The sequence below is a fragment of the Gallus gallus genome, chromosome 5, assembly GCF_016699485.2.
Source record: "Gallus gallus isolate bGalGal1 chromosome 5, bGalGal1.mat.broiler.GRCg7b, whole genome shotgun sequence".
NCBI classification, from domain to species: Eukaryota; Metazoa; Chordata; class Aves; order Galliformes; family Phasianidae; genus Gallus; species Gallus gallus.
The window spans coordinates 33,355,076-33,380,255 of NC_052536.1; the positions used below are offsets into that span (position 1 = coordinate 33,355,076).

The following is a 25,180-nucleotide window of genomic DNA, read 5'->3' on the forward strand; positions in this document are numbered from 1 at the left end:
GATGATCTTGAAGGCCTTTTCCAACCTGAGAAATTCTATGATTCTAAGATTTAACAGCCCTGTAATCCAACTGCACAAAGCCTAAAATATAACGCAATGCTGATTGTCCAACACTTTTTTAAAAGGTTTCAAAAGTACTAAAAAAAATGTCCCAGAGCTTCTGGCAGAATTTCACTGAAGAGTTTCATGTGCTATAACAGTCAGAAAAGAAATTATTTAATTTTGACATTTGAACATCTTATTTTAAATTATGCTTGTGGAAACACATTCAAGTAAACTTGTCCTGAGCAAGAACAAACTATACATCCTATGACCTCCTAAATGAGTAATTTTTCAAAACTGTTCAAAGAGAAGTGCTTCTCTTTTGCAGGCTCAGTATCTAAAAAGCTCTGTGACATTTCCCTGTGTATTACACCGAGACAGCCAACCAAAAGTGCTTGCCCTAGCAGCAGAAAAAAAAATCTAGTTTGATTATTTATTTGGACATATCTTATTAATATATATTAAAACAAAACCAACAAAATAACATCTCATGAAGTTTCATTTTCCATGTGGAAATATATTTGCTGAAACATGCATTTCCTTCTTGTATTAAAAGCAAAAGATAAAGACTTAATATGTTCACACACAAATTTTTCACAGGAAATTAGTGTCATATATGAGGTGATATTTATCTGTCACCACAGGAACTATGTTCTTTGCTGCAATGCAAATGCTGACTTTCTTTAATAAATTAAACTATGTGACTATAATTAAGTGAATTCAAGGAAACAAATCTTCAATTAAATACACTGAAATACCACACTCAGAATCCAATCAACTGTGTTGTCTTTTGATGCTTCTTGCACTCTTCTCTTTAACTCAAGTGTATGATTTAATCTCACAAGCACCACAGCTAGATATCTATGGTCTGAAAAACACTTCAATGTTAAATGTGTAAACACATCAAAGAACTGACTTCAGTACTGTTAAATTAAACTACCCACAGATGGAAATTATTATGTACCCTGTTCCTCCTGCTCAGATATCAATACCGGCAAATGGTAGTATGAATGCTCTGTCTGTATCTTGCCTTATTTTGCAAAGTAACAAAAAAAAGTTTAGTACATTTCAGCAATAGTTGCGTGACTATGTTATCTTTTCCAGCAGTCAGGGATTTCCCAAAACAAAAGCCCTTTGTTGACAAAAGATTTGCTAATTGGCTACAGGGCTATTAGGGTTTATTTAGAGCAAAACTTTCTTCCTCCCTCTTAAAGACTAAAGTTTCTTCAACTATATTAGCTTTAAAGTTCTAGTATGTGTTCCATAGTTCTAAGTATAATAATTAAAAGTAATAAAGTATTTTAATGAAATTATCTCGCACTAGTAGAATGTCCATATTTTAAATTAGACTTGGCAGTTCAGTAATGCATACAGCACAGAATTAATAATAATTTTAAAAATGTACATATCCTGATACAAATAGTGGTATAGCAAGTTAGAAGAGAAAAACCTTCAAGGAATCTTTGTATAGTTCTGGTTCATATACTACAGATATGTGTAACAGATGTGTAGTGTTTAGTTTTCTGCCAGGTTAAAGCACAACAGTACATCACTGGAGGATAACTTGAGGGTGACAAGAATAAAATGTATTTGCGAGTAGTATTAATTCAGAGTTAACTTGAGTGTCTCTCCTCAGGAGGAAATGCTAATTTTGCTCCTGGGGATCTTTGACTTGATGAACCCAACTGTAGTCATTAGAGAAGGACTCCTACTGATTAAAACTGGAATAAGGCACAGAACTGCTCTCAGCTGCAGCAACCTAGTTCTTCTTTAGCCCTTCCCTCTAGGGTTCCTTCTTTCCAGTCTACTGGGTTACTGAGCCATACAGATACTGGAACTGTGAAAAGATGTGTCTCCTGTCTGACTGTGGAAAATGAAGGTTTGGTAGAGCAGGAATTTTTTACTCACTAGATTCCTTATTCGAAATGAGTGAGAGAAAAAAGCAGCTGTATCAAGAGCTGGAGATGAGGGAAGGAAGAGAAAATGGCCATCCACAACTGCAGACTCCCAAGGACTCTAGGACTCAACTGTCCTATCTCCGCAAAATCTCTCTTGACTAAGAAGCTTCAAGTCAGTCCTGCTTATAATGAATATATGTAGGCAGACAACATTCTGTCAGTGATAAACAAATAGTCCTTTTAACTAAAACTATTTTGTAAAAAATACTTCCTGATTTTCCATTAAAAAATAAAGATAATACATAAGTAAAATTTGTAACATTTCATTTACCCATGGCCCAAAGGCAGAACGTTCCTATTTTAAACACAAAACTCAGCTAGTTTTTTTCTGAGAAATCACTGCCAATGCATCTCATAAAATTACTTTTACACATCAACATTCATTTCCAGAAGAATGAATAAAACACAAAATAATGGAAACATAGAAATTAAACGTTCCATCATATAAATGTTTTAAAGTACAAATATAGATGGTTAATACTTTCCATTAAAAAAGAAACTTTTTCCCCCAAACATCACCTGTAGTTTTTACTACTTTCTATTACCACTAATTTAGGACAATCCAATCCTGCATGGATGGCTGCTTTCATCATTTTTCAGACAGATAGAATACATAGAATAAAATTGTTAGATATTAATAATACTCTATCTCATGTATGGCTGTTTATATTGTTTTGTGAGTGTTTTACAGAGTAGTACTTCTGGGGTACACTACATTACTTAGGCAAGCAAAAATTACAATACTTATGTTTGAGGCAAAAAAACACAGTGATTTCTCTTTAAAAGATAAATGTTTGGATGTGTTAATCTATATTTCAAGATAAAAAATATGTCTCAAATTAACTATGTATTTTCCAAAGCTCCGTCTTCTACCTCTGCATCTCAAATATATGCTGCAAGGGAAAGATGACAAAATTTCATGCTTCCAAAATTTTTTTAAATTTATTGCATTTAACAAGCATATTGAAAACCCATTAAGAATCCTTTTGATGCAAATTATGCATTAAAAAATTGAAATGCTATTTTCTCACTAACACACTATTATTACTCATGGCTACAACTCAGTCGTACACTGTTAAAATAATTTTTTAATTATTTTAATTTTTTTTTTTTTCCAGAGAAAAACAGAATTCTTGACTGATTTTTGTAATGCAACTATAGTCTGAAAAAGGCTTCTATGTTGCATCATGATATTAAAAGTTTGCTAGTGACCACTTTAGGTCAGGTTTGTTTATCTTAGGATGTTTATTTTGCACATTATTCCAGCAAATTCCCAATGTTCTGAAAGTAAAGTTTAGATGTTCTTCCCATCTATTACAAAATGTCACTTTCATATCAAAATATTTTAATATCAGGGGAGTTTCACTCTTTAATATAAGCAGAATTATGATCTTCGCTTTGGAACAGTGGCTTTGGAGTTTTACACCAGATATACTCTTTCTAAAAGAAAAACAAAACAGATGCTCTTGAGTTCTCAAGATTACATAAAATCATGGTGATAATTAATAAAAGAGATTGCGGTAGGGAGTAAATTTAGTACATACCTCATAGCCAGGGCTAACAGGAGACTGAGACAGGAAGTTGGAAAGAAGAAAAGATAGACCAAAGAAATAATGGAAAAAAGATAGAAAATAATGTTACTTTAGAAGCAAGCATGAACAGACTATTATTTTATACGTTAAATCTATGTAGCTTGCTCCGAAAGTAATGCCTCCCATTTATTTTCTTGGAAACTACAACTGATAAAAAGATCACAACTAGACTATTTGATAGAGCAAATTCTCAGCTACAAAACATTATTTTTCAATGTAGTCACCATCATTAGCTATGTCTTTTCGCTAGCAAAGATCAAGAGCCTGCATGCCACACTGCACAAGCAGAAGTAACCCACCATCACCACTGCTGAAATGCACCACCCATGATGTGCTCACATCCACTGTTTGGTCTGCATAAACATTTAGCAAGCATCAATGAATGTTAGTAGGTGCTATTTTTTCCACAGAGGGATTCAATTCCACACCTTTGTTTCATCCACACCTTTATGCCAGATGCAATTTTGTCAGAATGCCCCTCTGCTGCCACCTGTTGTATAGCAACAAAATCTAATGGAATACTGGTGGGAAGGTTCAGCCCCTACTGCCATATTACCACCATCCTCCTCTGATCTTGTGTTTCAACATAATAAAATAGGAGGCATTACTTTCAGAGCAACCCTCATATGTTATAGAAGAGAATGCAAAAGAATTGCATTTGAACTATGATAGGTAAAAACTTGGGTTACAGTACATCCTCCCAGTTTTACTTAATTTTAGCATGTCCATTTGATGAGTTTTACACTGTGCAATTAAGAAGCAAAAAAGGATATTGCCCAGATTTTACTTTATTTTTAAAGTTGCATTTAAATATAGCCCCCAGTCAATTTTCAGCTCAAATGAAATGCTTTATTGGCTAATGAGGACAGATATAAACTCAAACTGAAACTGTGCCTGCTGTGGCAATTCCCTAGAAAAGGATAATTAAAGTAACCGTTGCAGGATACATCATTACCCATTACCATGCCTCAAAGATTTTTCAAACATCAAAATTTCACATTTTAGGGCAAAGCTACTTAACGACATAACATAAAAAACAGATATACTGAAATCAAAACTCAGATAATTATTCCCCCTATGACGAGTCTCCAGGAACTCATTCTCTATCAACTGCTACCACTCCACTTAGTAAATAGGTTAAAAATGAAATTTATTTTAGTTCTGTAAGTAACTGGTAGATCTCTGACTGAATTCACTGGTCTCAGGTGGAGTTTTTTTTGTCAGTGACTCAACAGTCATTCCAATACAGTAAAAGTAATGTATAATAAAATTTTGTGAACAAGGAAGATGTCTCTTCATCTATTCACAAAGATTCTAGAATAATGAAATATATTCCAAAGTGTATGCTTTGATTGATTCTACACTATAAATTGCCATAAAACTTATCTCAGAGTACAGCAGAGGAATGGAGTTCAAAGAAGAGGTCTGATTTAGGAAAAGTGAAAAAGTCTATACATGCTTAAAAAAGGTGGAAAAATTAAAACATGTTCAATGCAAAACCAAAAACATATGTAGAAGTCTTATTTGAGATCACATCTGAAGATCTGATAAGTGATACCATGATTTCCTGAAGTGAAATTGGAAAACTGTCTATTTCATTTTTCTAGGCTTATGCCCATCCTTGTAACCTCCTACAAATATACTTTCTTTGTACACGTGTGTGAATGTGCACATGCATATATGTTTATGCAAATGCATGATGTTCCAAAGCTTGGTTACCCTGATGATTATTATAAGGTCTTCAAGGAGTACATTTTGCAGTATGTATGAAACCTGTGTATTTTAACTTAATTTTATTTTTTTAAAACAGATTTAAAATGTACACCTTTGCAAAAAAAATATTTCATATAAGAATGTATCAGCAACCAACAGAGTCATATATTGAAAGTATTTTCAAATTTAAATTGTTTTCCTTTTCACTTAACTTATCGTGTACAGTGAGGCGAATAGTGATAGAGAGTATACTAGGACTCTCACCCATAAAATTCTTTCAACCAAAGTTCCAGGGACAGAATTAAGGTCAGCCTCTTCTCAACATTTCATTGGTATTGGCCTGAATAAGTCAGCGTTTTGAAATAACCTACTGAGAATCATGAATAATCTATGAAGATTTGTTGCTACAGTTTTTGCAGACCTTAAGCACCTTATTCATTTATGCAGCTTTTCAAGTAAAACACAGATTCATAATGTTAACCTTAATTTCCAAGTAGCTTTACGCTAATGATAATCAGCAGCATAAGTACATAATTATGGTTCATAGATGGCACTGCATATAACACCAGATCTACACCATTTGCAATAGTGTCCTTTTAGTATGTCAAGTTTAATAAGTTTAATATTCTAATTGAGAGGAAAACATGATAATTGTTGTGTGTACTTATAAACTCCTTCCTCTCTTTCAAATCTTAAGGTTTTCAAAACTTTCACTTAGAAGTGGAGTCCACTTAAACACAGAGCAAGTTCTTAACTTTTCTATTATGACCATGAGAAAAATACTGCCAAGACAAAAACAAATATTCTAACTTATTCCAGCCATTGCATTTTGTTATCAGAAGACTTTTCATCATGGAAAACTACTATATTAATGAATAAACAAATATGTCGTATATTTATGCGTGCATGTGTGTCCTGCAGCTCTGCATTTATGCATCTACACATATAAATACATATATTCCATATATACTACATTTACCACAATGTTTTGTTTAAGGAAATAATAAAGATTTCTCTTTCTCCAAACACTAAGAGATATTCTGTACATACAGGTTACTTACAACACATTAACATTACAACAGCCTTGACTGTTACAGAAACTCTGTTTGACACAGTGTCTCAGTGTTCTCCTGAGGCCACTTCTTTCCTATATCATGAACCAATGGACATAATGTTCAATGGCAGAAACATTTCAACATCTAATTCCAATGAAGACAAAGTTTTGAGCCTCGAGATGCAGCTTCTCACATTAGCATATGTGGCAGTTTCAGATTTTCAAAATAACATAATTCTTCTCTAAGGGAGGAGACTACCGGGAGTATCAGAAGTGACACATACCTTAAGCTCACATACTTTAAGCTGGTGACCTCCTTTTTACATCAAGATGCCTTTTCCCACAGAAAAGCTTTGTAATTCGCATACCCTTAGCCCCGAAGTCTTCAACAAACAAAAACAGATCTTACAGCACATAATTGTTTCTTAACAGGAATAAACTTGATAACTTAGGAACTGCATACCAGAAGGGCTTCATCCGACACACTGGGTGATGTCTCTGAAGAAACTGTCCGAATAGTGCTGAGTCCTGTTAAGGAAACGTTTGACAGGCGCCTTTTACGTACACCACTGCAGTTGTTAGGAATTTTAAATGCACATCTCTTATGGTAATTTAGACCACATCCTGAAAAGAAAAATTTAAAACCATCTGATTACAGTTTATTACTGGAAAAGCATAGAACATTTTCATTTGGTGAATAAAAACAACAGCCTTCTTTGATGAAACTTTTTTCCTCTGCTCTGCTTGTTTAGTTCCTATATTCTATATGTTTTTAGTGATGTTATGAGCTCTTGAAAACTTAAATCTATACAGTGTTGTATCTATCATAGAAACGATATATACATGGAGGGAATGGCACAAAGCTGCACCAGGGAATATTCAGATTGGACATTAGGAAAAATTTCTTTACCATCAAAATCAAACACAGTAATATTTTTACCATCAAGATTAAACATTGTAATGGCTTCCTAGCAAGTTGATTGGTGCCCTAAGCCTGTCAGCATTCAAAAGATGTTTGCATAATGTTCTTCAATTTCTGGTTAGCCCCAAAGAAGTCAAGCAGATGGAAGGACACTTCCAATCAAGCTATTCTGATCTATTATGAATAAGACACAGATAAGCTTTTCTTAAAGTAAAAAAAAAAAAAAAAAGTAATAAGCAAACAAACAAACAACAAACCCACATACAGACTATTTGTTTTGCACTTCCACTTACAGATCAATATCTAGGAGGCCTCTGGGGAGTCAAAAGGATCACCTCCTTAATCTGTTGATTATTCTGATCATTAGATCTAACTGTCTCTACCTACCTAGTCAACTTAAAAGAAATCATCAGAAGTTGCATCAGAAACAACATGCATAAAAATGGAATGGAATATTTCCTTCCTGAGACTGAACAGCCCATTTCACTGCAATTTACCTTCACATTTGAGTCCCTGACGCACCAGTCCCCACAACATTTCTCCACAATGGTCACAAAAGGCTGGTGCTCGGTAAGAATGAACAAAAAGAGCATGGGGTCGGATTTGAAAGTCTTCAAATGTAGCAGAAGCTGTAACAACAAGATTATTCCAAAATGGAGTAAAAGTAGTAACATAACATCCTTCGTATCTTTCATCACTGAACAAAACAAAACAACTTTTTTATTACTGTTGCTATGTCTTTCCTTGTTACTCATGCAGAGTAAACTCTAGAAGATAACGAACTCTGAATTTTATATAGGTATACTATATATATGTAAATATGCCACATCTCAAAGGTAAAAAAGATTGATGGTATTTCACCACACTAAAAAGACCACAGGAAAAAGAATAAAGCTACTTTTACATATATGCAGCATACCTTTATGATTTTATTTTACATAAACTCAGAAGAAAGCTAATAACTTGGTGAACCTGAACAAATTATGTTCTCTAACTTGCATAATTGATGCCTTTGTTAATTAGAAGTTTATCATTTACATTATCTGTTAGTAATTGGATAGCATCTAAAATCTAACCAAAGATATGAAATGGAATGCAAATAAATACACAAGTAGAAAAACAGTTCAATTCCAAAGAGCTAGTAGGTGGAGAACAAAGAGTAAAAGGGGTGATGTGAAAAGGAACTACGGATGGGATTTCAGTGGATAGAGAAAGGAGAAAAGGTTTTCATCCAGTCCGAGCCTCTGTGGAGGGATTTCCTTCCTGGTTTTAAGAAAGAAAAAGAAAAAAGAAAACATTGTGAACATCTCTAAAACTCTACTTCAGATGATTGTGTTGAAATTGTTCCTTTTTCTTACTAGGTATGTTAATCATATATCTGTCTAATGAAAAAAATATTATGTATCAAATGTTATTAAAAATTAAGAAAGTATGCAAACACTTGATTCTATTTAGGATGTCATTTAAACAGGTGATTTAGTAAGTGCGTGCTTCCATTCCATAGATACCAGTATGAAAGGATCAGGTCTGGAGCAATTTAATAGAAATACCTTGTCCCTGAACAGACATACATTTCTGATGTGGAGTCAAGAGAAAAAAAATCAATTTTTTAATGGTTCAGTTGAAATAAATCCTAAAAGACTTAAACACCTTTAGTCCTTGGCTTATCCTTCATGTATTAATAAAAAGAAAAACAAAGATCTGCAAGCTAATGAAGACAAAGTCCATCCATCAAGTCCACCATCATTTCTGTGTATATAGCCATATGTTTTTTCTACAGAATCAAAGAATAATATGTTGGAAAACTGAGCAGTCAAAATTTAAAATATATACTGACGTTAAAATATAAAAATGTATCTTTGTTCTTCATCTGTAAACATCAGAACAAAATATAGTCATACGAACTGATCATTTTGGATGTCGGTAATTCATACCTTTCTCTTCTCTCCATTTACCTGGTTTATGCAGCTGTGATATAGACATGAAGACATGATCTTCAGCATTTTGGGAACTCCAGTCATTCAGCCTAATATAACAAAGACACCTCCTCAGCAAGGAGGCTTCAGCTCTCTGCTTGTTTTCTTCAGAGACTGAAAGTAAGTTCTGAGCCTCAGCTCTTTCTATTCAAGAACTTTGATTCTGGAATTTGCACAGCATGCGTACACACAGCTTTAAGAAGAATATGGTAATTATCTTCTCCTCCTCTATAGATAACAATGATCATGGAAAAGCTGTAGTCTTACTCAACATTAAGCACCAAAACTAGAACGTGCCCAATGTATTTCCAGCAAGACTGTGAAGTAGTACGGCCTTACTCTTGTCTCTCTAGTTTAAATTTGCACTTAACATAAAGATGAAAACAAAAAGTCTACTTTAACAAGACAGTAAGTCAGCAAGTCTACCCAGGGAGAAGATGAGAATGCATGAATTTTAATACCATATATGTGAACTTATATGTAAAATATATACGTGCTATTATCAAAGCACTATTAAAATAGGAATTATGTTTTAAAACAAAAGTAGTGTAAGCCTCAATCTAGCAAGGAATTTATGTACAGAACTTTATACCTATTTTCCTGAATATTTACCCAAATCTATTGAAGTACTTAAATTCTATTCCGAGTAAAGGAACTTTACTATGTTGGAAGATTGGAGAGGAACTTTTCATGGATTTACAGGGCAGTTTTTCAAATAGTATGAGCAGTGCAAAATGAAACACAGCCAAACTTAGAAAATGCAGTAGCTGTCATTTATCTTCATAATTTAGATAATGAATTGAAAATATTTTAACCTACCCTTGATATTAAACTACTACTTTCTGTGAAAAGCAAATAACAATACCTCTGTAGAATCTGATTTGAATTTAAAACCCCACAGAACCCATCAGAACCTTCTGATCTTGCAAATTAATGAATGTGTTATCGTGGATCATGCTCTTGTAATAAAAATTGTTTCTACTCCCAAGGCAAAAAAAATGATTTAGAAATGACTTAATTACACCTTCTGTTTAGGTTGGGTTACAGATAAGTGTAACACTAAATAAATATAACATTTTTAACAGTAATAATGAAATTTTAGGAGACAGAAATCTAGAGTAAAGAAACCTCCCAAAATATGGAACTCGAAGTTTATGCAGTGATGATTATGAACACACATACAATATTGCATACAGATTTTTTAAATCTGAATGTCCTATATATTTTCCTTTCTTGTACAGTGAAACCAGCAAAACAGAGAGGATGAAAATTCAGAGAAACTACTTTTCAATTGAAGTTTAGTTTCTGCCTGAAGTGTTTAACTGATTACTGAACTAATATTGGGATTTTTCCTTGACAGAAAAGTAAATTGTCTGTGCTGAATTACGGCTGGATTTCAATAGCTCTGTGGCAAGTTAGGCCATCATTTTCACAGGGTACTCACCCTCTTGCAGCTGCCACATCTGCTGCAACACTAAGTACATACTAGAGTTAAATCTCAGCAGCGCCGAGCTGACTGGCAAATTTATCTACCTAACATGAACTCTAAGAGCAGCTGAACTATACTTCTGTGGCAACAAGAGATCATGAGTTAGTAATGAAGGGTCCATCTCAATGCAAAGTACCAGAAACTAAAGACAAAGCGTTGAAAGGCAGGAAATCATTGCAGGGAACAATGAAAGACTGCTGCGTCCTGACCATATACTAGCGTTTTAGGCTGGCATACAAAGGAGTGAAGATCAGCATTGTAGCAAATTGCTAATAGGACACTCACTCTCCAGCCTAAAGCCTCTCAGGCACCACCACCAACAGGTCAGCAAGAAACTGAAGTTAACGTCAAACTACTAGATGAGGAACACCAGCCTGCCGGTTGAAAAGGTAAGTTCTGGGATACTTCCTGCATTATCAAAAGATGAGCAGAGATAATTATCATTCTTACCCTTCATTTTGACCCTCTTTACTGAATAACTGGAACTTTAAAATATATCATTTTATACTGAAAATACAAATATTGAAAAATGAAAGGTGGGGAGAACATTTATATGATCCTAAGAAAGCTTTAAATTTAACAAGTACTATAGAATCTACTAACTAAAAGAAAGCATACCAACATTTCTTCCCCTTAATTTGAACTTTTGGCAATGTTATACTGTGCTTAAAGGCACGAAAACATTTTGGGTTTTAATCCTTCATGTAATACAGTATTTTTCTCAGCTTAAATTTAGAGTTCTCATCAGGCTCTGCAGAAAGCATTCTAGTATTTTTCTCCTATTAAATGGTGTTATTTCAGAGCACTATTCATTGAAACTATCATGTGTAGATCTTAGTTTAGAAGAATCATGTTAACTAGAAAGTTGCCTACATCATTTGTCTGTATAAATATATAAAGTTCACAGAAACAGAATCACAGTACAGCTCAGGTAGGAAGGGACCTTCCAGGTAGTCTTCTCCAGCTTCTCTGTTCAAGAAGGGACACTTAAAGCCACATCCATGTTTGGATGGCCTTTGAATATCTCCAAGAATGAGACTTCACAGCCTCTCTGGGCAGCCTGTGCAAGTACTCCATCGCCTGAACAGTAAAGAAGTTGCTCCTCTTCTGGAGGAACCTCTTCGTATTGAAAAAAGCCTAGCTCTATCCTCATTGCACTTTCCCTTATTGTTCTGCAACACAGGTTTTTCCATTTTCTATGGCTAAACTTAGCACAGCTTAGGTTTTTAGAGCATGCAACACCAAAACTAGTAGTATATGAATTAGATTTTTTAAATTTCTTCCATAATTTTTCAGCTTGTAATGGTGTAAATTTACACATCTAGAAATGCTTTCATATAACTGCTAAAAACCAAAGTTTTAACTTACAGAATACTCCAGTGTTATGCAATGAAAAAACAAAAGCCCTGCTGACAAAGAGAACGATACTAACATGTTTCAAATTAAATGGAGACCTTTCTTATTAACAATAACAACAACAAAAGTTAGGATACCTTCATTCTTTAACAGAACATTGTTGCTGTGAAGGCAACTTTCAGACTTTATGTAAAATTGCACACTTAAAAAAGAATGGGCTCCAAATGTGCCCACTGTTGTACACTGAGAAACCAATTACTTTGTAGATAAGTTTGCAATATTATGTTCTTCAATGATGTTGTTATGCTATTAATTCTCAGAATAGCCTTTCATCATCTATTGAAGCATTCCAAGTATCACCAAAACACAGACATTGAAACTAGAACAGTTTTGACAAGACAATTTCATCAGGTCTGTTAATGTCTTGGCTGTTAGTGGCTAGTGTTCCCTGTTCAGGGCTCAGGACCAGATCTATCAATCATCACAGCTGGAAAAGAGAACAAGGAGCCATTGCAACCCATAGCGGCAAGTCCTGCTTTCAGAGAGAGGCAAATGATTTACTGATTACTTTGAGCTTCAAATCCAGAAGGACCTGAACTATTAGAAGAGGTGAGATCCTGCTATTTTGAGCAACACAGCTTTGTGTAATGGGAAGTTTCATCTAGCACCCATGCCTCTCATAGCCTAAGAAAACATCAACCACACGATTAGTAATATCTTGCAACTATGAAAAGTAGACATTCCCCTGCTGTCCTCTTCCATGTGGAATGCCTTTAAAAGTAATGTATCCCATTGACTTCTCACAGGCACTCTTAACGGAGTCCTTTGCTACGAGAACTACTGACATTCATCACTTAAAAAATAAATAAAACATGCCCTTGCACACTATTCAACTTCAAGCATTGCTTAAGCCATATCACGTAATGGATGTCTGTACAATTTCACCGGGCTACGAGACAGGAGAGCCTTTTACTCCTTCTGAAATTCCATTCTGGCAATCAATGAAAGTCTAAGAGAGTTTCACCAAAGTCAGCAGACTGCTAGAAGTTCAAACAAGCCAAAGATTTGACCTCTGATCTCTATCTTAATATCTGGTTTAGAAATAAAACAGGGATTATCAAGACTCCAATATATGAAAATTAAAACTTCCTAAAAACTAGACATATACAGATTTTTTATCACTCTGTTTATTTTTTCTAGTCTGAGATAAGGACGGTTGGATAAGGAAAATTCAGATTTAATGCATTTTTTCAGAAGTACTTCAAGTTTTATATGCAGGAAAACCCCAAAAGTTGTGTTTTTTTTTTCTTTTCCTTTTTCCTACCTATTATTGCTTTTATCACAAAAGTTTTTTTTTTTTTTTTTAAGTTTTTAGGTGAAAAATAGCTAAAATTATTAATGCTAACAGTTGGCAGGTAATCTGCTGCCAACTGAGGGAAATAAATGTCAAGAACTGAATTCTGAACTCTCAAGAAAAAGTCTGAAACTTACCAGCTGCAACTGGTAGTGTCTGGTTACAATTTTTGATAGTGCCAGAACTGTGTAAAAGTGGAACTACCCGAATCTTCCAGTAATAAAGAGACAGAAAACAGAAACACCAAATATAACACTGTTTACATGTTGCATTCCTGGATGTCGACTAATTAGATTGGAAAAAATTGTGAGCTTTGTGGTGCAGTAAGAGGAGGCAGAAGAGCAAGGTCCCCCAAAACAGCACCTCAGCACCTGGAAACAGGAGGGTAAATATACTGCCTACAAGTAAGATGCTGAGAATGGGGCATGATCCCAGCGGAGGATCTGGGAGGCCAAGGGTACATTCACACATTTTGGCTAGTGACAACTAAAACTAGGAGCTGCAAACAGTGGCACAGAAGGAAACAAGAAAAAATTGTGTTCAACCTTCCTAGGCCAGCAGCTACCTCCCTGCTGGGAGGCACAGTGGGGAGTTAGAGGGCATAAGTCTGGGATGAGAAGCAAGTGAACAAGCCTGGGAGACATCTAAGTGAAGCAAAAGCTCTACTCTTCTTGGTTCTTAAATAAATCCGAGAATCCAGATACAATACAGGTTGTTGCTTGTACTGTTGCTTGTATCTTAGCTCACAGTTTCAGGCTGCATTAATCATAAAGATATACTGCAGATATGTTAATTTAACACAGGAAAACAAAATATGCAAGTTTACTGAATGCAGTGCTCAAAATGTACTCAGGTTACTGGCAATAAAGAGTAGCTGCAAATAAATAAATAAATAAAACAGCCTCTTGCTCCTTTTCTATGGTAGGATATAATTTAATATCACAAAGTAAATACTGTGAGTCTTCTACTATGCAACTCTATACATTCCATTTGAACATTTGCAGGTAACGTATTTGTGCCAACTGAAAATGCAGTTGTAAATATAAAAAAAAAAACTGATGTTTTTTTTATTTTTTATTTTTTGTAATCTTGAAACCTGTTCTCAAATTCCTTTATGAAACCAAGAACAAGGCTGCATATTTTCACTGTTTACAGGACTGTGTTTAGCCAATGCATAAATTTATTTGCCATAACTTTACTGAGCACTGCACTGCACCCTTTCCTTGCCTGGTTTCAGCCAAGACAGTGTCAACAGCATACTGATGTTTTGGTTGTTGATGAGTGATAAGTGTGTGCCCAGTGCTGGGCTCAGCCACTTGGTGGGGAAGAGCTGCACAGCGCAGCAGGGTGAGGTCACATTATAGGCTGTGCTGGGCAGCCCATGGGTTGGACATGCTTGCTGTAAACCATTTCCAGGCACATAAATGACAAGGGAGTCATGAGAAGTCAGCAAGCATTCACCAAGGGTAAGACATACATGACCAAGAAGATAAACTTCTGTAACTAAATGACTGGCTTGGTATACAAAAGAAGAGCTGTGGATATTGTCTAACCCAACTTCAGTAAGGCTTTTGATATTGCCTCCTGTAAAATGCTCAAAGCGAAGATGTTGTATGGAATGGATGAACAGACAGTGCAGTGAATTGAAAACTGGCCGAACTGCTTGGCCAAAGGGGTGGTGATCAGGTGCATGAAACCTAGTTGGAAGGCCACTTAACTATCAGTGTATCTCAGGAGTCAATATGGTCTATGCATGACTAATAAGTCTTTCAAAGACCTCAGACCATCAGAGAAAAGGAACAGAAGTGTGACTGTAAATAATTATTGTGTATTTTCATACCCACTTTAATCTTTTTTAGGATACGACTGCAAAACATAACCAAGTGAAGCAAATGGACAATTTGTACATAAAATGTCCAAGATGGCATAACCAGGAAAACGTAAGTGAATTATTGCGAGAAATGGTTTGTTGTTGGTGGATTATTTTTTGTTTGTTTGTTTTTAATGGATTAAAATAGTTCAAGAATGACTCACTGTGAATCTCCAATGCCTAGTCAAAATAAAAGTAAAAACAAACAAACAAACAAACAGAATATTTAGAGAACATACAATTGCTCTACTGAACACAGAACTGTTGCTGTTGACTTACTGGTTTATCTAGGATCTCACCTATGCACAAAATAAAATGGGATTGAAATACACACTGGGAAATGGTGACACCAACATTCCTGACCTGACATTGTGTTTGGTTTCTGAGGTCAACCTAAAAAGAGCTATAGTAAGAGAGAAGAATTGACAGATGAGAAAACACACTGTAGTCTTGGAAGGTGACTTCCACGTACAGAGAGATTACAAAACTGTAATTCTGTCATCTTTAAAGGAAATGAGTAAGCAAGTACTGGATTCCAGAAGAAGAGAAAGCCACAAAACAACAAAACCAGGGAACAAACATAATCCCTGAAGTAAAACCTTCTGCACCGATAAAACAGTGAGGTGAATTTTCATGCCCTGAAAGGCAGGCAAGCTCTCCAAACTTAGGCAACAAGTCACCCACTAGCTGGCTAGGATAACAGAAACATTATTGAGGCCTCATTTAGAGACAGAATGGCCTAGATTTTACAGTCAGAATGACAGTCTCCAGTCTTGGGTCAGGTATAAGAACAAGCAGATTGCACCTTTTAGGTTCCTAAATCTTTTCCTTCTATTTCAAATTGTTATTATTCCTCAAGGGAAGAATGTTTGCTTGTTTGTTTCCCTGTTTAATGCTTTGACTAGCAGGAAAAAAAGTAGGAAATAAATAAATATAAATATGCTGGAGATAATTGCTTACTTATCCACAGATTTTAAACAGTTCAAAATATTTTATCACATACAAGACAGTATAAACTCTACTGAATCCAAATAAAATGTCAGCAAATAAGGATCAGATGGTGCATCATCTATGGGATATTAAAACAGAAACAGCTTCTTACAAAAGCAGTGGATCAATTCCTGCCCTCATCAGCTCAGCAAGAGAACATGAAAGAGTTGCTATTTGATTTTATTACTTCAGGAATCCTGCCAAGTTGAGCATGACTGCTCACAGCAAGCAGATGAAGTACATTCCACTAATTCTCACTAATATTTCATCATCTGCCTTCCACTGGCTGGCAAAGAACTCTTACAACACAGTGCAATTTTGCCTCAGTAAAAAAAAAAAAAAAAAAAAAAAAAGCTTTCTATAAGCAAATTCATATTAAAATTGTAAGTAGATATTTTAACTTCTATATAGCATACAAGCAAATACTGACAAATTAACACAGCTATTTTTAATAAATCTTCCTGAACTAGGTATAGTATAGGACATATATTATGCGGGTATGAACATAGTCTGAAGGCATCTAAAGTAATTATTTCCTTTCAAGGCTTTGAATAATGGAACTCAAAAAGGGTTAGTGTACAGTAGTTCAGCATCTCCCATTTGCTAACTTCCTCTATAGAGGCCATCCCTCCATTTAAGGGTAAAAAAAAGGCAAACACAGTTCATCTGAAAAATGTCACAAATACATAGATAAAATGGTGGTGGTTGCATCTACAGAGATCTAGAAATAGTAACTGATATATACACTGCAGCCTTCATTTCAGAAACAAGCTATCTCATCTACAATTCAGATTTCCAGTATCAACTTTATGTAAAAACTTGAAGCAACTTTTTAACCATTTAACATCTCCAGAAAGAAACGATACAAAAGTTTGTACCCTTCAATAACTAATCGCTCTACTGACATTAATAAATGGCAGTTGAACTACATAATTTTAAAAGTCTAATCAAAAGAGTACCAAAATGCTTCAGCGAGGTGTAAAGCTAAAGAAGACAGTATATCAGAATATATCAAGATATTGCATTCTATTCATATCTAATATGAATTTTACATCTGTTTTGATGATTCACATTTGCATCCTCTATTTTGTCAGTGGAACATTAAATATACCTTTTTAATGGATTCAGTTCAAGCTTGTAGCTAATTCTGCTTAACCATACTAAGACTGAAGAACATTTTTCAACTGAAGATCACCTTACATGAAATTCACTTCCTTTTCTTGAGCAGACCGGAAGAGTGCATTTTAGAGAAAGAGACTGCAAAAGCTGCAAAGTGTGGTTTCTCTTCCTTTCAGTATTTATCAATGAATGACTGCTTCTTTACAACTACCTTTGATTACAACTTTACAGCTTCTGTGTCTTGCTTCCTGGTTTGGGCTGCTTTTTAATTTTCTAGAGTATTGTACTCAAAAGGAATCCTTCCTACAAATAAAGCTCAATAAAAATCCTTTCTCCAAAGATTCTGATCCATTTTCAGTCTCCAGTTTAACAGTTAAGTAAATGTTGGGTTCAGTGAACACATCAGTGGAGATTTCCACAGCACTAGCAAAGGACTTCCCCTTTTGTGCATGAAGAGACCAGGTGTACTTTTCTAACAATTTGAAGAAGAAATGGAATAGAAAATCCGTAGCTAATATAACAGCAGCATGGCAAGAGATACATTACTGATAGAATGGCATTAGTGATACCACTCAATGCTCATAAAAGACTGTAGCCTATTAAACCATCTGGGTTCAACAAACAAATTTGTGATTTTAAGCAATTCAATTCTTATGTGCCCTCATATCTCCTATAAAAACACTATCAGAATCTCATACAGTCAAATGAAATGAAGCATTAAAACAGATAATATTTTAAAAATACATAAAACAAAAGGAAGAAAACCTTTTATAAGGTAAAAATAAAACTGTACTTATGAGGGCTACTGATGTTCATAATGAAAGTTCCCTTTTCTTCCCTGAGTCTGTAACTCTTCCTTCCCCTCTCATAACAATGTATGACATTTTGCCTCCAAAACACCAGAATTTATACTGGCACTGAACAGAGCTCAGACAGCTGATCCTAGCAGTCTGTGTTTCTCCCGTGTGGGCCAGTCAGCAGAAAAACACACACCAGTTGTTTAGCAAGCTATATGATTCTTATACTCCATTAAAATCCCAATTGCATAATGCACCAATTTAAAACGCAAGTAATAATGTTCATTATGAATATATAAAAGCACAGCAGGTGCTGCATTCTGAGTTGATTAAATTTCATGTCTTTCACTAGAAAATTCTAGTTCTTCCACAAACAGTTTCAGTTATATTATTTGACGTCTGCAGGTACAATTTTATTCCCTAAAAAGGTCTGAAGTGCTTTGGTTACACTCTTCTCAACTACAAATTTTTCTAAGTAATTTTTCATCTCTCTCAAGAACCTGGACCATAAGGTCCAAAGCAGATGATGATCTTACTATTGCTTAAACTGTCAAGACAATAAATAGAATATGAAAATTAAAAAAAAAAAAAAAAAAAACAACATATGTCATAATCACAGGTTGTCCAGCATTGACAGAAGATTTTTTTAGTTACATAAAGTACTATGAAAATATATTATGTAATCCCAAAGTATTAGGACTGACAGTTCAGCTTTTTCTCCACTGGCCAATATTGATTTCTGCAATAAAAAATGAATGCAGTGGATCAGTATAGCTTTTGACATCAGATATTAGTGCCTCAGGCTGTTTACCCACAGCACATAGCTCTCAGCAGCAAAGCTGTAGTATTAACATTATATTCTATTGCCTTTTTCAGGCATGCTATTCAAAAATAATTTTCCAAAACCTTGAATTTACAGAACTTTGGAATGTATATTCTGTTCAGACATTTTTAATGTAAGCTCAAAATAGAACACTTGACGATCAAACATGAGGCAGCCAGATGTTGTGAAGCCTCTTTCTTGGGGGATACTCAAAGACCCACTACACATGCCTACTGAGCAACCTGATCTAGCTGACCCTGCTTGAGCAAAGGGGTTGGACCAGGTAATCTCCAGAGGACTGCCCCTTCCAAGCAAAACCTTTCTGTGATTCTATGATATTTTATAGACTAATTCTGAGGAACAAATAAATACTTTCTAATCTCAAGTTGTGGTTAATAATAACATGGGCAGATAACTAATCCATTGTATGTCAAATAGGATCAAGCTTCTTATTTGAAGAACTTTGAGCACAATTGCACATGTTCTCTCCCCTACTGAAGTTCAGGCTATGACTTCCCAGAGGCAGAAAATGCACTCTGTTTGTCGACAGGGGCACATGACATGCCCCAGAGTGAGTAAAAGAAAGACACAGGAGATTGACAAACTCACTGTAGTTGCTGGATATCTTGCACTATAAATAATTTCAGTTGGTGCCTGTCACATGCTCAAGTGAACATTTGTGTTTGCTAACAGTTTCCTCGGCTTCCCTGAGACACCTTTTGTTTCCTAGTCCACTAATTAAATTTTACTATGTGAACTCCATCACCCTATCTTATGCAAGTCAAACTAAGTTCATGCAACACATTATGTACTAGTCTCCAAATATTTATCTAGCGTATCTGTGCACCAGTAACTTCATTTTAATACAAAATAATGAAAGAAGATAAAACGATACAGCTGATCAACACTGTCAACAGCTGTGTAACTTATTAGGAGGCATGCAACAGTTATTAGAAGGCATGCAACAGTATATTTGGGGGATTTGCCTTTATCTAAAATTTGATTATTAGAACAACACTACTTATGTGATTCATGAAATTCAGTTTCAGCCAGCACTCTCTATAATCTATTTTATAAAGCTCATACAAACCCTGCACAATCGTAGGAACCACTCACATTTTCATACAGTATTGTTTTAATAGCCTTCTAAATATTGCAGAGTTGCTTGTACTTGACCACTTCTTTGGAGAGATGCATGACCCACAAAATAAGGTCATTATGGGATTTGTGCTTCTAAGTAGTACAGTTCTCTTGAATATTTCAGCAGCTACTTGCCAGATTTGGGGAAACTGGAAGATATGTGGTCTCTATTTCAAACTCATAAAAACAATGCATCAAATGAAATACTAAATTCCTCGCCACTTCATTTGATTTATTGTTCTGGAGTAGTTATCTTAAATGGAATATCTGAAATAGAGATTACTGGCATCCAATAAAGCCATCCACAAATAATATATATTTCCTGCCGAATCTAGAATTAAATTTTTCCTCTTACTTTCTCTTACTTTTTAAAATCACGTAATCATACAAAGAATCATACAAAGAATCAGAGCAGCTCTGAAAGACATTGCTATGAAAGGCTGTGATGAATCATTTGCTCTACTTCCAATAGACATTTTATTGCATTTCATATAAGATAAAAGTGAAAAATCATTATTTTAAAAGCAGTCAGGTCACTATTAGTAAAAATGGAACTGATAATTCCCACAAAGGTAATTACGAACTAACCACACCAATTAATAGACTAAGAGAGAAATGTATGGTATACTCAACTACACATTAAATTGTTGGTACATTATGTAAGACATCTTAAGATCAATTCTAATTTTCAAGATATAGCATTAATTAAATGTTAAAATGTTGTTTTTGTTACATGTTTTCTTTCTACTCTTCTTCTTTGGAAAGGATTGTGCTGCCCCACTGGATGACTGTCACAGATGTGGAATACCAATAGCAAAATTACAAAACCATGACAATGACTTTCCTCTGAAAATGCAGACCTAACTTTTTTCATATTGGTTATTGAAATTAACTTGTTGCTTAACTAATAATATGGACAAAATCAAGCTGTCAAAAAAGAAGAACTCAAAAATTAATAGGCATATAATGAGAATATACATGGTATAGGTGCATCTGTGAAGATTTTGATCCAATATAAATGAAAATCCATACATGCAAAATTTCCTTTTCCTTGGATCCTAACTGGGACAAAAATACTGTGGAAGTCTTCAGTTGTGCAAGTATGACAATCATTTTAATTTTTTTTAGTTACCTGATAAGACAACTTCAACTAAGTCTCCTTCTTGGATATCTCCAGCTGATCTCACCAACTGGAGAATGTTTTCAGAGGTAGGGTCATGGCGGAAGAGAAGAATTTTGTCATACATTCCGTAGAAACCACATTCAGGAAACTGCAAATACAAACCTGAATGTTACTAAACTGCAAAAACACATAACTCTAAAATACAATTAATACACTTAATTTTCAGGGCAGAGTAGACCATTGTTCATACTAGCAGAAAACAAAAGTGAATGTTTTTCCATATAAGGCAATATTTACCACTGTATTCTATAAATGGCTTTTCCCTACCCCTGTAAGCATATTTGCCCCCCCCCCTTTTTTTTTTTCCTGCAACTAATGTGGTACCTATTAGCAAATGGGAGAAAATAAGTCCATCCCTTACTTGATGTCTTTTCAAAGACAAGTTCACAAGCAACTGGATTAGATCCTGGTGGAGAAAGTTATTGGACTAGAGAGCCTCCACCAATCTACCTTATTTCATAAACCTATGATCTTTACAAAGATAAGTGGTAAAATGATATCTGAAGGCCAGCAGAAATAATTTTCAGCTCTACTTAAGATATACAACACCTAAGTGATTTGTCATTAGATAATTTAGTCTCAAGAAATAATTATTATGTCACTTAACAATTCATTCAACAACTGTTCAGTGTCAGCCTTAAATTATTATTAATTTTAATCTCTATTTCTGAAATGAGAATTCATTTCCATTCCTAAAAAAAAAAAAAAAAAAAAAAGCTTCTTAATTGTGTTGGTTCTTTCAAATTTTTATCCTTAAAATACACTTTTTTTAATGTCCAGTTTCAATGTAATATAATCCAAAGCTTACAAAGTACCTGTTCACTGAGATGATGTAACTGGAGATTTCTTTATTCCTCAAATGTTAAATACTGGATAGAAAATTAATAATTTATACACTAAATAAAGTTATTAACTGCTTGATAAGTTTAATTGTGTTTGTCAATTAGTTGTTTTCCTATAACAAAGTTTAAAATCTAATGATTTCTAAATAAGAACATATAACTAAGTTGAAAGCCAGCTACAAGTGAGATAAGGATCTAATTTCTAGTAAGCGTACACATTCCTTCTCACTGACTTTTGGAGAAAGCTCATCTGAAAAATATGCTCTTTATTTTCTTTTTGAACCTTTCAGAAATGCCTTACAACACCAGAGACTTTCAATCACTGCTAAGGTGTTGTGGCACCAGAATCCAGACGTTTTCATGACTACATTTTCTTTATTTCAGAGAATATATATTCCTAAAAACTAGATACTCAAATTGTATCTACCTATAAAAAGTATTTTCTGTAGTGCATGTATTATATCTGTGTGTGTAAATATGTACATTTTAAGACATCATTTATTATATTCTGAAGAGAGACGAACTCAATAACTATCTTAATAAAAAGTACATATGCAAGGGTTATTTGCTTGCTTCGAGATAGTTTTCCCAACATAAGCTACTCTATCACCAAAAAAGCCATTTTGATTGTGCCGTTCTGCAAATAAAATGCTGCGTAAAGACCAACTGTTGCAACAGTGACAAAAATATTCCCTCAGCTAAGTTTTTCCTGCCAACAATAATGTTGATGAGCACAAACAAAAGTAAACAAAAGCCAACACATCGCATGGTACTACAACAGTATAAATATCATTTATTTTTGCCAAATACAGAGCAAAATAAGAAATGAATACACATCAAAGCCACCTAAAAGCTGACTAGAGTTGACTAACTAAAAGCTAACTAAAAATGACATTATTATACATTCTCAAGACTGTTAAAAGCCCTTTATTACTATATTAGGTGCTTAAATGGAATTACCAGGAATGAAATAATCACAGAAAATACTATAATGTGGAAATAGAATATTTCCTTAAGAATCAGCACGCAGCAAAATTGTTTATATGGTGTGAGCAAATTGTCTATTTCTGGATGCTTTTCAAGGCATCAGTAGTCATTAGGAAATCACATCTCTTCATATACACATTGCTTATTTCCTCCAAGTGTGAAATAAAATACATCAGCTTAAATTGTTTTTAATGTGATTTAATCTAGGTTGCATTAATGTACAATTGAGGCAGCATAAATGAACTTAGCAGCATAATAGGTTGTTAAATTGCCACAATTCAGTTGTATATTTGAAGTACCACATGACAAAAATACAAAATTTGTTATTTTAAACACTATAAAACATGGCAAGGAATAAGGGAATTATGAGATCCTGTACTTTGTTAATTTGAAGGCCATGAAAAACTTGATTAGTAAAATTATGTGCAGATTCATGAGTGAATATACCAAAAATGTATTTTGAAATTTAGAAAAACAGGGAAGATTTTTTGCAAATGAACATTTTAAAATGACAACTTTCAAAATGCAAGAGCAAACAGAACTTTAGAATTAATGAAAATGGTATTACATACCCACAATACATAAATTGTATTACATACCCACAGGCCTTGTTCATTTATTTACTAAATCAAATATAGCTGATACAAGAAAAAATACTACAGTATATATATATATATAAATACATGTACAAAATTATAATACAAACTATCCTCATAAGATGTACAAGATTTATGCTTTGCTCTAAGAGCAATTAATGTTGCCTAACCTTGCTTGTAGATGCCATTCATTATTGTTAAAAACATGTCTGTCATTGCAGTACACTTGAAGCTCTGCATCATTCCCTCATTCTGTATTAGTGATTACCAGTTTGTAGTGTACCCTTGTAAAGGTAGTACTACAAACTATTATCATATTACTGTAACACACTCTTCTGCAAAATAAATAAATTTAAAAAATATACTGTTTTTCATAATGCTGCCAGTAACATATCAAAAATAAACTGCTCTCATGAAGAAGAAACACTCTGGCAGTAAATAAGCTGACCAGTCTTAAGAAAACTTGAATTCTGTGCCTGTAAAGTTGCACTGAATTGACTTATAATGTTAACTACTGATCAGTGTAACTGCTTATTAAGCACACAGATATAAATTTGCAGGATTAAAAGCTTCAGACATTGGTCAGAAGTAACATTCATTGAGACAAACAGTTATGTCATAATTTGAATCTACTCATGATAGAGTCACATTGATTTCAAACAGCTTAAGGAGAAAAAGTTGTAATTTACTTAAATGCAGATGATCAGTATCAACTTATGCGGATTGCAGAGGCCAACTGAAGTTTGGGCAATTCTGAGAATAGAATATTCCCGAATCAAGACATAGGTTATTTCTTATTAGTCCACTTTAAGTTAGAAAATATTCTACTAAGAAGTGCATTTCATTAGTGTAGTGATTACAAATGTATTGCAATTCTGAATACAATACACTTAGTGTTGGATAGTGGGGATTTTAATACTGTTAGTTTATTAGATTTTGAATGATTAATACACTGAATGCAAACGCAGTAATCATTCACTGACTGAGATTACTTTAATAATACCTTACTTAATTACATCCCCCTCAGAGAGTCAAACGTATATGCAAGTATTGTATGACACCTCAAAAGTTGTGATTACCCTAACAAAGTTACTTATAAAAATTTCAGCAACAAAGATGTAAATGTCAGTTTTCAGCTTTTCAATTCCCAATTACTCAACAATGCTTTTCTCACACTCTGTAAATAATTTCTCCTTACAAGAAAAGTAATGTTATCATAACAGAAGTGTATTATCTGGAAAAAACATAATGGACATTTATTCTGGATATTTGGCCTTAAGAACTCAACTAAACATTTATATAAAATTTGTTTTATGTCATATTGTAGCATTTCTTTAGGTAAAAAAAACAAAGCAACAAAACAACAGGAAACAACAC

The 25,180-nt window shown here is 34.2% G+C and overlaps 1 protein-coding gene across 5 annotated transcripts in view; it reads right to left on the reverse strand.

Moving 5' to 3' along the window:
* Positions 1-25,180, reverse strand: part of PRKD1 (protein kinase D1) — a 114,655-nt gene that overhangs the window by 28,274 nt on the left and 61,201 nt on the right. For 3 of the 5 annotated variants that reach the window (NM_001397204.1, NM_001397205.1, NM_001031201.2), the window contains exons 2-4: positions 21,328-21,466; positions 7,779-7,910; positions 6,823-6,983 (exon numbers count right to left, since the gene is read on the reverse strand). In NM_001397204.1, coding sequence (NP_001384133.1) covers positions 6,823-6,983; positions 7,779-7,910; positions 21,328-21,466 — 432 coding nt within the window. Of the gene's footprint in view, positions 1-3,544; positions 3,569-6,822; positions 6,984-7,778; positions 7,911-21,327; positions 21,467-25,180 lie in introns of all 5 variants that reach the window. The other 2 variants (NM_001397203.1, XM_015287359.4) reach the window with 1 other exon arrangement.